The sequence below is a fragment of the Leptidea sinapis genome, chromosome Z (assembly GCF_905404315.1).
Source record: "Leptidea sinapis chromosome Z, ilLepSina1.1, whole genome shotgun sequence".
Classification (NCBI taxonomy): Eukaryota; Metazoa; Arthropoda; class Insecta; order Lepidoptera; family Pieridae; genus Leptidea; species Leptidea sinapis.
The window spans coordinates 24,216,001-24,230,627 of record NC_066312.1 but is presented as its reverse complement, the minus strand read 5'-3'; the positions used below and the strand labels follow the sequence as shown (position 1 = coordinate 24,230,627).

At 37.7% G+C, this 14,627-nt stretch overlaps 1 protein-coding gene across 1 annotated transcript in view; it reads left to right on the top strand.

Moving 5' to 3' along the window:
- LOC126978720 (structural maintenance of chromosomes protein 1A-like) overlaps window positions 1-14,627 on the top strand; it is a 59,776-nt gene that overhangs the window by 42,535 nt on the left and 2,614 nt on the right. The window contains exons 20-26 of the mRNA XM_050827744.1: window positions 365-546; window positions 2,017-2,139; window positions 3,021-3,124; window positions 5,670-5,811; window positions 11,431-11,535; window positions 12,150-12,224; window positions 13,582-13,765. Of these exons, the coding sequence (XP_050683701.1) occupies window positions 365-546; window positions 2,017-2,139; window positions 3,021-3,124; window positions 5,670-5,811; window positions 11,431-11,535; window positions 12,150-12,224; window positions 13,582-13,659 (809 nt within the window). The 3' untranslated portion in view covers window positions 13,660-13,765. The remainder of the gene's footprint in view (window positions 1-364; window positions 547-2,016; window positions 2,140-3,020; window positions 3,125-5,669; window positions 5,812-11,430; window positions 11,536-12,149; window positions 12,225-13,581; window positions 13,766-14,627) is intronic.

The window sequence follows — 14,627 nt, the reverse complement described above, 5'->3', positions numbered from 1 at the left end:
TCCAGAGATATCGTGATCAGTCAATACATTGTTGGAAATCTCTTATATACCTGGCAGCTTCAGATTTCAGCCTGTTTTGGTTCGATAATAATCTTTCCATAATCTTTTGCGTTGCGTCATTATAACATACAACGTAAATGTATAGATATATATATTTTTTATCAACTAATATTAAATGATTGTAGCAGACTGTTTGATTCCTAAATAAAAAAAAATCTAATTACATATGATATTGACGCGTATATTGAGTATTACTGGAAAGATCCAACAAATCTTGCTAGGATGAACATGAACATGCCAGACTTTGGCTTGACTTCCAAGTTCCACTTCTACTGTTGCTCATTGATCTTAATGTTGTTTCCAGAGAACGTGACGCGGTGGGAGCGTGCGGTGCAGGAAGGCAAGGCTGAGCTGGAACTGCAACGGCAGGTGAAGGCCCAGCTGCAAGTGGACATAGGCCACGAAATGAGCCGAGCAGTAGCGCTCAGTGAGACTTGCAGCGACAAGTGCCGTGTGATGGAGCAGGTGGACGTGAAGATAGCGCAGGTACGTAATGCAGGATGTTGATACACTGGCAGGCGGTGAGGTAAAGCAGGGATAGAACACGACTTGTGGCTTCGCCGCACAGACATGCATGGTTGAGCTAATCAAGAATATTTTTGATGCCTGGGAGGAATCGCAAAATGCACTTGGCATCTTCTGTGATTTATCGAAGGCTTTTGATTGTGTTCATCATTCAACGCTGGTCAGGAAGCTATGTCACTGTGGCACAAACGGAACTGCGCTCGATTTTCTGACTTCATATCTAAACAATAGAATTCAGAAGCTCGACGTGAATGGCAGGAGATCTCCTGGGACTCCTCTCAGTATGGGGATACCACAAGGGTCTATTCTTGGACCGTTCCTCTTCCTTATCTATATAAATGATCTTCCTAATCTTATAGAGAAAAAACAGAAGGTAGTATTGTATGCGGACGATACTTCACCGATTTTCGAAGTGAAAAGAAACCAAGCTATGTATGACGAAGTGAACGATATTCTATCTGACATCGTGTACTGGTTTAACGCTAATAATAATAAATTTGTTTAATAGCAAGAAAACTAAATATATTAAATTTACCGTACCAAATGTCAAAAATGTAGATGCAAGTCTTTTGTTAAACGGAGAGGTGATAAAACCAGTGAAATCTGCTATATTTCTCGGCATAACTCTAGATTCCAAATTACAATGGGGACCCCATATTGAAGGATTGGCGAACAAAATTAGTTCTGCAGCATTCGCGGTTAAAAAGATTAGACAATTAACTGACATAGATATGGCGCGACTAGTATACTTTAGTTATTTCCATTGCATTTATGTCCTATGGTATATTGCTATGGGGCAACGCTGCCGATATTAATACAATATTTGTGCTGCAGAATTGGGCTATTTGCGCTATTTATATTCTTGATAATGTAATGTATGTACATAGGCACATAAGTGAATTTGCTAGTAATGCCTACTACTCCGCTAAGTAGAGATAGTAAGTCTTTTGTGGGGCGATGGATATGCTTTTACAATATGATCCCAGAAAATGTTCATAATAAATGTATAACGAAATTCTAAAGAAATGTTAAAAGTTTTGTACGGTTAAGGTTACTATAACATTAATGCAGACTTTCTTATTGATACCACAGATTGGAAATGGAGCGACCGCCCTCAGGCTATTAAATAATAAGTTTAATTGTACAATATTACTTTGTAAACATGTTTTACCGATGAAAAAAACCCCGCTGAGTTGTTGCGCCTATTCTTCTCAGGTCTGAGGCATTCGTTTTGGAATGGGTTGTAATAGAAGTTTTTGACTTTCAATACAATAGTGACATCATGTTTTGAATAAAAATATTTGAATTTGAAAGTATAGTAAGCAGAAATTAATGCATCCTTAAATCTGTTTGTTAATACATAATTGTAACTTTAATTATTGTAAGACTGTTTAATAGCTGAATAAACAGAAATTAATTTTATAATGTCAGATACGTAACGAGCTCGCGTCGATCCATAAAGACATCGTGACTGTCCAAATACAAATTGACGAATGCGAAGCCCGCATCGAGAGTAAGAAGAGTGAACGACACAAATACCAGCGACAGTGCCAGGTGGGTCCATATCTCATATTTCCATGCTACTTCCGCGTGTAACGTGAACATATTTTTATACGCGTGGATCAAGAAGCGATTTAAAATAAAATATTTATGGATAGGAAAATAAAATGTACGAGTACGTATGCTTCTAACGGTTAGTAAAATATTGACATATAAAATAAAACAATTTCATTACAACAACAGGGAGCATATTTTACGAAATAATTCTTGATGTTATGAAATATTATTGACAAATACATAAAAAACAGGATTTTATTTATTATATACAGAACAACGTCTGTCGGGTCAACTAGTATATAATATAAATGTAAGAAATAAGATTGGTGTGTCAAATTTTTAAATTACTTAAAACTACTTAATATCATCCTCTCCATCTGATTGTATGGCGTTCCTCCACAGAGCTTTCTTGTGCGATATTTCCGGGTCGATACGACATGGGTACCTTAAAAAAATGCATACAACTATCTTAAAGGCCGGCGACGCTCGTGTGTTCCTGTCATCTGATGTTTCAAAAGAATGGCTTACTAGGTAAGTGATACACCCTGGCCATATAGAATTCTTGATTTAAGCTAAACCTCTTGAGTGGCACTGCTATTGCGCTTAACTTTGTGAAATTAGTCAGTTATGTAATGTTGTTTCATTAGCCCAGTAATAACATTAGCTATGACGCCCTTCTGCTTATTCTGTAAATCTAGAAGTCTTCATTAAAAGAAACTCAATGGACCAAATCTCTATTTAACCTGTGCCCAGACTGTAGGTAATTTACTAATTAGTTTGCCAGTTTAGCTCACTGATGACAACATTCATCGAGTACTATTTATGTATTATAAAATAAGAAAATGAAAGTCCATTTAGGTAATAAATTGATTTTTCAGATCAATGGCTTGCGATTGCCGCTGCTGCAGGGAAATTGGGACGACATAGAGGATTCGGAGACCTCGTCCATGTCCACCGCAGAACTTTACGCGCGGGATGAACGGTATCACATGTTTTATGGTTTATTAAAGTTAGGATTTAAATGAAATAATTACAAAATTGTTGTAATACACCCTATTGGGACTCCTACAACGCATGTTAACGAAAGTATTTTCTCAAAGAGGACTCAGAATCTACGATAAATGAATGTTTTAAAACTTGAATCATCGAGGAACTTTAACATTGTAATTATTTTGACGGGTACTCACGATATATATTTTATTGATTTGATGCCGGTATTTCGATCCAATTGCATGAATCGTGGTCGCGGCGGGACTGCAGAGGCGACGTGAAACACTAGACACTAATCGTACATCAATCTGTCCACTTGGCGCCTAGTTCATTTTGGTCTTTGATTCCCTAATACAATTATAGGCTGTATTTTTTCATCGCCTTTTCGTAAAACTGCTGCAGTTATATTTTTCGTAATTGTATCTGTTTGCTTATTCAATAATTTTTTCATTCAAATCAAATCAAATCAAAATCAGTTTATTCAAGTTGGTCACGAAAATGACACTTATGAATGTCAAAAAAAATAAAATATTTTTCTTATTGAATCTACTGCTGCTTCGTAAAGGGTTGAGCTAATGAGAAGAAGTAGCAAGAAACTCATTGCCACTCTTTTATATCAAGATTTACAGATCATTTCAATTACAATATAATTTGTAAAATGTAAAATGATGCAACAAACACACTCAAACGTCAAATAGTCAATGTCTTACACGAGTAAGTCAAAAAAAAAATGTAAATTAATACAAAAGTTATTGAGTAGAGTAGCTGCATCATCCACATACACCATAAATCAATAAAGGTATTCTGTGAGGATTTTATAAGCGATTATAAATAAATAAATAAACATGTATATATCCATACATATATATGTATACACAATAACTTTAAAGAATCTGAAACCGAGTCCCCGGCAACAGGATCATCCCGCCACAAGCAGCGCCCGTTCACGAGCATGACGCATGAGCCAGCCATCGCCTCCCTCAACCATATTTTAGGGAAGTAGAGGACCCGTCCCATGTCGCCGCCACAAGCAGTGACATTTAAGCGAGCATGATGAAACCTGTTACGAGAACTCAGCAAACAGCAATAAAATAATCCTAATACATCCATATAATACTTATATACTTTACTATTATATATACTTTACTATGTTTCATTAGGTCAGGAAATTCACCATATTCTATACAATTGTTAAATATTATAGCTAAATCTGGTGCAATAATATCAATCAAAGACAGGACAAGTTAACCCCAAATGCCCCAAAGATCATTTGTCGCCTTATTTTTAATAGATTTAAAAGCCTTTATGACATCAGAGCCAGAAACATGATCAAATTTAAAGATTTTATCACTTTCAAAAATGTTGTCTTCCAATAGTGAAAGAGCGGAGTCTGGTGATGAGTTCAACGAATTTGTAGTGGTAACAGGAATATCTGTAAAGAATGTATCGAAAATTGTTGCAACTTCGCAATTCGACTTTACGGACCTGTTATCAAAGTTTAAATTGAACTCGGATATTTTATGGTCACCCTTCCGGCTTCTTCATTTATTATTTTCCAAGTCGTTTTTATCGCGTTAGAACTATTGATTATTTTTTCTCGTATATACATTTTTGATAAAAGCAATTACATCTCCGATGATAACAGGGTTGTCATATTGGCGCAAAGGAGCGTAACAGAGTGTGTTGTTTTCTTTTCTTTTAATAAAAAAAAACCTACAAATAAAAAACTAAAAAAAATACTGTTACTTGTACGGGATTCGCACTAGATACTTTTGAAGTTTATTGGTTTTTCAATACCAATGTGCTGTCTACAAAAATGTTATACTTAGGTCCCTTTAATTGGCTTAGTTTATAATTTAGTTTTGATTGGGTGAATACATATTTCATTATATTCATATTAATATTGCACGTCACTTAAGACATCTCAAATGTGATCACACCAATTTGAAACTGAAGATTTCTATTTATACTTACAACAAGAAATTCACAATACTTTCCAAAAGCGCTGTAACAAATTATATATAATCCATCGTCCACATATATGACAAATATTGACAATAATTGGTTACCGTAATAATATCATTCTGACAACCAACCATGTAATCACGGTGTGCGCATGACAAAATAACTGACAAAGCACATCCAAATATCGACCTATATTGAATACCAATAACACTCTTTTTATTATGCAGTGATAGTTTACTGTATTGAGACTTGTGTGAATTTTTGGCGCTTATAATCTACGGTAGATAGTATGTCAAGACTGCTTCCATGTTTTCTATTCGTTTACCGCTTATATTTTGATGACAAAATAGCACTGCTATGATATAAGAAAGGCACACCTGTACACATTTTCTAGGGTTGCCAGAAATACGGTCAATGAGCCAAATTTTTATGTTGTGTGCGTAGAATACCATATAATATATCTGTCTTCCTCCACTTGTTTATCGTAAGAAGGCGAATAGCGCAGGGTAACGTGGGGTAAATGTACAATGGTAAATAAATCTATTAACTTAAACTACTTTTATTTGTGCCAGGATTCGAGTAGACTTTAGCTATTTGTCGGACTCGTTGAAAAACGTGGAGGAAGCGGACTTCAAACAAATAGCGGAAGAGCTGCAGAAGAAAATCAATGAGAGAGAGAGAATTTTAAAGCAGATACAGGCGCCAAATCTGAAGGTATTTAATGTACTCGTTATTGTAATATACTCAATAGTCACGTAGGATAGAGATATAATTTTATTGTTGCATTACAACTATTATAGGTCGTATTGTCGGCCCTAATTCGTTACGGTATAACCTTAATTTTGTTATTCATCACTGGCAATAAGAAATGAACCTCTTTCGTAACAAGATCGAGAGTTCCAGCTGCAGCTGATTCTTCTGTGGAAGACGCGTTTAATCAATAACGTGTAATTCAGATCGCACAGGGCTATTAACCTACATTTAAGTTACCTCTAGAAATTGCCTCTCTATTGTGTGACGCTTACCTATTTTGACGACAATAGGGTTGTCTTCTTTACCCAACTCTGTACCTACCTAGTATAAGGTCATCTTTTAAAAATTGCTTAGTTTTTACTATAATACAAATAGGTATGTAATCGAAATCTATACTTATAATAAATATGTAGAGATCAAATTTCTGTACAAAGAAAACAAATTATCAAAATGCCTCTCTATTGTCTGGATGTACGGACCTGTGAAAATCTCAGCCTTACCTTCTGGTTTTCTAAAGAAGTACCCACTAATATTATAAATACGAAAGTTTATAAGAATGTATGGACGTCTACTAAATAGATTTTATTGAAACTTGACAATAATATAGCTAAAATATCAGAATCATACTCACATAACAGATATGTAAATATATCGTACTACAATTATTGTATTCGATTGCCATATTGCAACCCTATATCGGTTTGGTGGATGGAACAGAATAATATAAAAATCGTGGGGAGCTTTTTGAAAAAAAATTAAATATGGTTCTCAATGACCAATATTATGATTTGCTCATTTTATGTTTCTCCATTTTTAAAAATTCGGTCGGTCCGGTGAAGTAGATGAACAAAAATCGCGCGTGCATCATTGATCGCTCTTGAGTCCTTACTGGCTGGCCGACTGTGTAGGGCCCGCCGCGCGTAAAACAGTGGAACACTGGGTATTGTTTTTAATTAATTCTATGGAAATTTTAAATTATTACGCAATACATTTTTGATTAATTTTATGAACATTTTAGTTAGATCATAATATCAAGTGTGTATTGAAAATTTCAAAATGTACAAATACATTGAACAAAGGGTTTGTCTTAAACTTTGGCATCACCTATTTTGTTTAGAATTTCATATTTGGAGGCATTAGAAATGATAAAGAAGGCTTAGGGTGAATAAACTTTATCAAGAGCACGTGCTGTGTAGTAGATAGGTACAAACCGTTCAAAAGCGGTCAAGAGACTTAACTGCGCCCTTCAATAAAACAATATAGTCTTCCTCCTACAATACTTCTATTAAAACAATACAGCTCATGGGCACGCCCTTAAAGTTAATAAGTTTCATGAGCACTATGCTAAAATTATCATTTCCCACCGCACACGTTGCACAAACCACTAGAACATATAGCACACTCCTTAAGTATCTACATGTGCCATTCTGCACCACCAAGAGCTGATACCGCGATGGAAAAACCAGCACACGTCGCGCCTCACGTTGCTCCACGCCTGTTCCCTAGATGTCCATCGCCACAATATGTATCACATGTAGTTTCCACTTAGTAGCACCTCGAGCCAGAGAGATTTCGTTAGATCCAGTGATCATGAAATTATAAAAAATTCATTAAAACTTAAACATATTTCATATAAACATGCATTTGCATGCCTTATGGGTTAGGATAAGAGCACCTGTTAATTATAAGCCAACAACATCTAATTATTACCTTATCTTGCAAATAAAGATGATTTGATTTGAAACAAAAAACTACGTTTAAAAAAACCGACTTCAAAAACGGAAAAGTATCAAATAACTAAAATCTAATTTAAAACACCTCTTATGCAAACCTTTACCTTTAATATTAATGTGCTACCTATTGATAAGTTTTAAGTCAGTGCCAAGCCCTTAACAAAATAAAACTTAATATTATAAACAGCTTACTTACTGTAATTATTTAGGTGGTCTGGCCACGCGTGTCTGTCCGCTTGGGTTGTTTTGTTCTAGACGAAGTTATCCCGCTCAATGTCACGCGTGGCGAGTGTAGGTACCTTTATTACATTTGGCTTGGCACCGATTTCAAAGCTATCAATATGTAGCACATACAAATAATAGTATTTTATTAATATTAAAGGTAAAGGTTTGCATAAGAGGTGTTTTAAATTAGATTTTTAGTTATTTGATACTTTTCAGTTTTTGAAGTCGGTTTTTTTAAACGTAGTTTTTTTTTTTGTATTTTTTATGTTTTAGTGTCAGTTAATAATAATACATAATCAACCTGAATGAAAACTCCAAAAAAAGCCGTACACAGAAAACAATTATGTCATCCAGGTAGACGAAAATTTTCATATAGATGTTCATAAAATGAAAACTACTGGGCCATGTAAGACCAAATGGTATCTATTTCGCATCAAACAAAAAAAGAATTACGTAAATCAAATCATAAATCTCAGAGTAATCGGTATACATACATAAAAAAACCGATCGAATTGATAACCTCCTCCTTTTTGATGTCGGTTAAAAATGGATTGACATGCTAGACGCCATGTAGACTAACATCTTTATCGTCGTTATCTTCTCGTTCGGTGGAACCTGACCAAATGTCCTATGTCTAGTAAATGTAAAGATCTCACCGACATATTCCGACACACAGACTCATATTCCAGACTTTCGCCAGTGGTCTTCCTTCGCTTAGGTCTCGTATCATGCGAATACTGCGCAATGTATCACGTGACATAACACTTTGTTCTGCACTTCGCATTGCAGCGTACTCGTTCCAGTATGTAAACAAAATTCATTACGAAGTACTATTATTGTAAACATAATAATTAAAATTTCTCACATGCTCAGCGAAATGAGTCTAATTATTCGTCACTTTCGGAAAACTCACAAGGTATGACATGTGTAATTGCAATAATTATATCCAAGTCGTAAAAACTTATTACAAATGAGTAAATTCACTAACATTTACAGAAAACTACAATCACAAAATAGCAACTCACTGAACAATTCAATTCCCATAGGCTAAAACATCATTCAAACACTTCATTCAATTTGTACGTAATGAGTGTGGCGAGAAATAATGTACTCGCAATAACTCGAAATACTCGAAATAAATAATGTAATGGCTTTGGTTAAAGTAGCTATCAAACTCTTTTGGTTTTAAAAGGTTTCGTTTTTGGAGGTAATCTATCCTTCAGTCCGAACCGGTGGAGATACGCCGAGAAGCCACCATGACCCGTGATGACTTGGGCCATCAGAGCGGAGAAGGGTGCCTCCCGCACCAGCTTGTAAGCCGCCACGACGTCTGGCAGGAACGCCTTTGTGACGCTTGCGGTGTGACCCGCAGTGTAGCGCTCCTGCCAGACGTCGAGGGTCCTGGCTCTTATACCGCGGCGAAGAGTCGAAACCGGTACTCCGTCGTATGCGGCCCTCGATTTCGAATGGAGCGCCGCATCCTTCGCCAAGTGATCAGCCCTCTCGTTCCCCTCAATACCTACATGCGCCCGAACCCAGCGGAACCGAATGGTTTTCCCCAATTCTCGAGCCCGCCGGATCAGGTTTTTGATTTCGAAGGCTATCGGGTTAAATGATGATCGATCCCTTAGCAGCTCCAGCGACGACCTGGAGTCACTAAGGATCTCGACCTTCATGTCGGGCATCTTCAAGATGTCCTCGATAGCCTTCGAAATTGCGCACATCTCGGCCTGGAAGACAGAGCAATAATCCTCTAATTTGAGTTTCCTTGCTCTGACTTCCAGGCCTCGCCGCCTGTATGAAATTCCGGCTCCAACCCTGCCCTGTATCTTGCTGCCGTCGGTGTAGACCTGCAGATAACCCTCTCCTTCTCCTTGGTCATCCTGCACTTCTACCACGGCGGTTTCGGCCTGTGTCTCCTCGAGGCAACAGAATTCTACCTCAGGAGCGAGGGCTGGATGGGGAGCATCCAGGAAGCTAACCCGCTGTTCAGCCTTCCGCCGTCCGCCGCGGACACCCCATACCGACTAAAACCTCCTCTGTGCTGTTAGCAGCCCTGGCTTTCACAGCGAAGTAGGACGTGGGCCGTGGAGGCCGCAAAGACTACGCAACAACAGTCGCGGGGCGTCTCCTAAGGAGACTCGAACCTCAGACCGGCTGTGTGCTTGTGGGAAGGAGAGAGAATGAAAATGAAGATGAAATGAAGATGATAAGAACACACTCACCGGCGAGTGTGGTGATGTTTTGTGTAATGTATGTAAGTGTGTATGTATGTGTTTATGATTGTATGTATGTGTGTTTGTATGTATGTACGTAGTGTAAATGTTTGTGTGCATGTATGTTTGTGTTTGTGTCTGTTTGTGGAGTGTGTTTGTGGTTGTGTAAGTGGTGTATGTCAGTCCGTCAGTCAGTCCGTGTGTGAGTGAGTGTAGTGAAGCGATTACAGGACGAGGACTAACGTCTCGTCGGGTATCAAAAGAATGTGTGGTGTATCTAGGGTGTGGGCCGCTGGCCATCGTCAGAGTGACGAGTGCCTGTGGTTTGCGGTGGTTGACCGCGCCTACGCCTGCGAAGGCGGTGTGTGCGTGTCTGTGTCGGTGTTTGTGTGGGTGTCGCGTTCGCGATGGTGATGTCGTCATCCGGGTCTACCGTTACATGTCTGGGACGTCTTATTGGGTTGAGACTATGGTGAAGGGGGGTGTACCCGCATGCCTTCCTAACCAAGATGTTGGGATGGTTTGGCGCCTTGTCAAAGAAGCGTCGCGAGATCTCTTTAAAGTGTTGAGCTATTGTCGGAAGCTCTAGGTCGCGGTGAAGGTCAACGTTTCGGATGAACCACGGGGCTCCGGTTGCCATGCGCGTGAATTTATTTTGAACTACTTGCAAACGACGTAAGTAGCTCGGTCGGGTGTGCGCGAAAACGACGCTTGCGTATGACAGTATGGGCCGTACGATGGTTTTGTACATCGTCACTTTGTGTTTGAGCGGAAGTTTGCTTCGCCCACACACAAGTGGATAAAGGCGACTGAGGACAAATCGGGCTCTATTGCATACCGTATCAATATGTTTCTTAAAGTTCATATTGCTGTTGAACGTGACTCCTAAGTATTTGTAATCCTTCACCCACGGTATGGGTGTTTCATACAGTTTAATAACGTCAGTCGGTTGTTTTTTAGCGCGGATGCTATTCGCGTTACCGAAGAGTACCGCTGCACTCTTGGTGGGGTTCACTTCAATCCGCCATTTTCTGAACCAGTTGGCTAGTTCATCAACGGCGGCTTGAAGCACTTTAATGTTCTTGCTCAAGGTTGAGCGGTTGGAGCCGAAGTAGAGTGCCGTGTCGTCAGCGTACTGAGCGAGCTGGGCCTCGAGTGTTGACAATACGGCCGTATTTATAGGGCGTATAAGGCAAAGTATAGGCGTACAAGCACGTGTTTTTGATTAATATTTTTTAACTATGACTTCACATCACAATGTAATCAAATGATGGTTTATGAACTAATAATAAAAACATATATTCTCCTTTTTATAAAAGGTGTGTTCTAGTATTTCCACCGGAGAGTTTCTTGCGCCACTTCTTCTCTCTCAGAGCGCCAAATGATTGTGATATCTGATTATATAGGCGGACCAGAAGCTTAGTGAAATCAGGGAAAGAATGTACAAGATTGATAGACTGTTCGTAGCGGCCCGCAATCGAGTCTACAATGCCAAGCTGCTCTTCGACAAGGTTACTGCACAAATTTATAAACATCAACTATTTTAATAATTATTATTTATTTTAACTATTTAAATTTTGTAACGATCAATGCTCCTGTGACGTTGATATAAACTTGATGTTATTATTGTAATTTTTACTATATTTTTTACATAATTTATTCGCGTAAAAGTTACATTATTTATAATTTATTTATTTAACCCGACGTTTAGGTAACCTTTGTAGGAGCACGTTTTAGAATAGAATAGAAACACTTTATTAACAATAAAAATACCCGCCTTCAATTTACAGTATAAATCTTAAAGTAAAAAATTAAATTATATGTAACAAAAAGTTATTAATCTAATTTTGTTTTTTAATTAATAACAAAAAAATTAAATAAACTGTGCGGCGCGTGATTCCCATATCCATCCCGCTTCGACCTGAAAACAAACTTTTATCCACAGATTGTTTATGAATATGGAAAATATTTTAAAACCTTAAAAACCGCACCATAAGGCGCATTCCCTCGCATCCAGAAGTACTGAGGACGATGTAACTGTTTGTGGGACACTGAGCCCAGGGCAACAGGAATCGAGCCAGGCTATAATACAAATACATAAATTAATACAATTTTTTTGTGACAGGTAAAGAATGAGCGCTTAGACAAGTTCAAGCCTTGTTTGGAACATGTCGCATTAGCGGTCGACAGTATTTACAAGGTGAGTGAATTATTATAAGTGTTGACAATATTTCGTTCCTTTATGTATAAAATTCAGTTCAATCTTTACAATCAGAGAGAGAGGAATCCCACCTCCTGCCACCCTTGCAAAAAAAAACTGCCCCGACCGAGTCCAAAAATATCACGAAATTTCCAAGAAAAGCAAGTCTTTTCAATCAGCAGAAGTAGTTAATATTGTATGTAGTAGCCCTCACCACCAAATTTTGGCTTATCGGTTGACTAGATAGTCAACCGGTCACCCGTTTACCATTTTTTTTATGGAAGTAGAGTACCTGATGGTTTGTGATTACCGCAGTCCATACTCTCTTGTAACATACCAGAGGAATTATAAGATCATTGCCGACCCTATAAAGCGCCGAATAAATGCACATATGAATTCGAAAACCGACACCGGGGGTCCGTGGTGACAGTCAACGGTTAGTCATAGCGCCACCGACGCTTTTTAGAAACATGAAGAGTAAAACATGTTCCTGTACTAGCTTTATGTAAAACTAGTAGAATTCGCCATTTTTGCAAACGGCACATGCAATAAAATTGCTGTTTTATGAACTAATTAGCAATAACAATACAACACAAAAAATAAAATTGCGCTGTTTTTAAAGTGAGTTATGCTATTTTGCCATCGCCACCTAGATAGCTACCTACCTAGATAGATAGCCTCGTTCAGTTCCACGAATGCGCCATTTATAAAGCTAGATATATAAAATGTTATGTAGCAACTGTTGGTGAAGAAGTCAGCTAGTGCGCACCTCGAACCGTTGAACTGCGAGGAGCCGTACCTGGACGGCATAATCTATAGCTGCGTGGCGCCGGGCAAGACATTCCTGACCATGGACAGCATGTCCGGCGGAGAGAAGACCCTGGCCGCGCTTTCGCTACTCTTCGCACTTCACTCGTAACACATTCTCTGTTTTTTGTACTCCTCTACTTTATCTGTCATTAATACAGCCACCATTACTTATAAAGTACAATATTAAGTCTAAAAAGCAGCACAGAAAATTAAATCTCGGTTCGGTGTGTTTGGTCCATAGAAATATTAGGTACTACGTAGTACATACTATATTACATACAATCATTAGACCAAACATTTTAATACCAACTTAAGAAGAAAACCTTGTTAATATAATTTGTCAATATGCTTCTAAGTATATTTGCAATTTTCAATTTTTCCGGGAAAGTCGACCAGATATTGTATATATATATATATATATATATATATATATATATATATATATATATATATATATATATATATATATATATATATACACAAGAATTGCTCGTTTAAAGGTATAAGATGATAATATGATAACGTTTGTGATGTTTGTTACTAATAGATATCAGCCTGCGCCGTTCATACTGCTAGACGAGATCGATGCGGCGCTCGACAACATCAACATCGTCAAGGTCACTGACTTTATCCGCAGCATGGAGGATTCTTTGCAGACCATTCTCATCTCGCACAAGGAGGAGTTCTATAGCTGTGCCGATATGCTCATCGGTACCTACTCGGAGAGTTCGGTGAGTGTCTGTATATCTGCAGAACGATTGGCTGTAGGCCATCGTCATCTCTCTCAAGAAGTACAACCACGGTTATCCGGTAGGAGTTTGCAACACAGCACAGGACTGCATAAGTGATTGTCTTTATGTACAAAAATACTAGTTGTTACCACGGACTCGTAAAAAATAAGGACTCCGTGTTACCTAACATAACAGTGTAGCACCAAAACAAGCCGATTAACGTGTAAATATAAAAATACTCTAAATTATTTAAAAGTGTTTGTTCTATTGCAAAGTCTATGCATATCAGACAAATAATTAAAAATGCACCAAATAAAATAAAGATGACTTGGAATGTTATTAACTGGGAATCTGGAAGATTGAAAGACCGCAACATTGAATATAATCTATCAATAAACAATATAATAATTCAATCTCAGCAGGAAGTTGCTACTGCTTTTGAGATTTTTTTTTCTGAGATTCCAGTTTCTATCACAAACACTCTTGTCTCCTCCACCAGTGTTGCTGAGTCACTTCTTCTGGAAAATGTTATAGGATGTCAACAAAGTTTCAATTTTAGTTTTGTTAGCCCTGGAGAAATAATTAAAACTTTTAAATCTCTAGACATGAAAAAAACTGCTGATATATGGGGCATTTCTGTTAAAATAATAAGTTCAATAATTGATGTCATAGCACCATATCTTGCAATAGTATTTAATAGTTGTATTAATCGTGGCGTGTTTCCTGACCTTCTGAAACATAGTAAAATTACACCAATATTTAAGTCGGGATGCTCTTCTGACCCGAACAACTATCGTCCTGTGTCGGTTTTGCTGACCCTTAGTAAAATTATTTAAAAAAATAATTTTAAGCCAAATGCTTA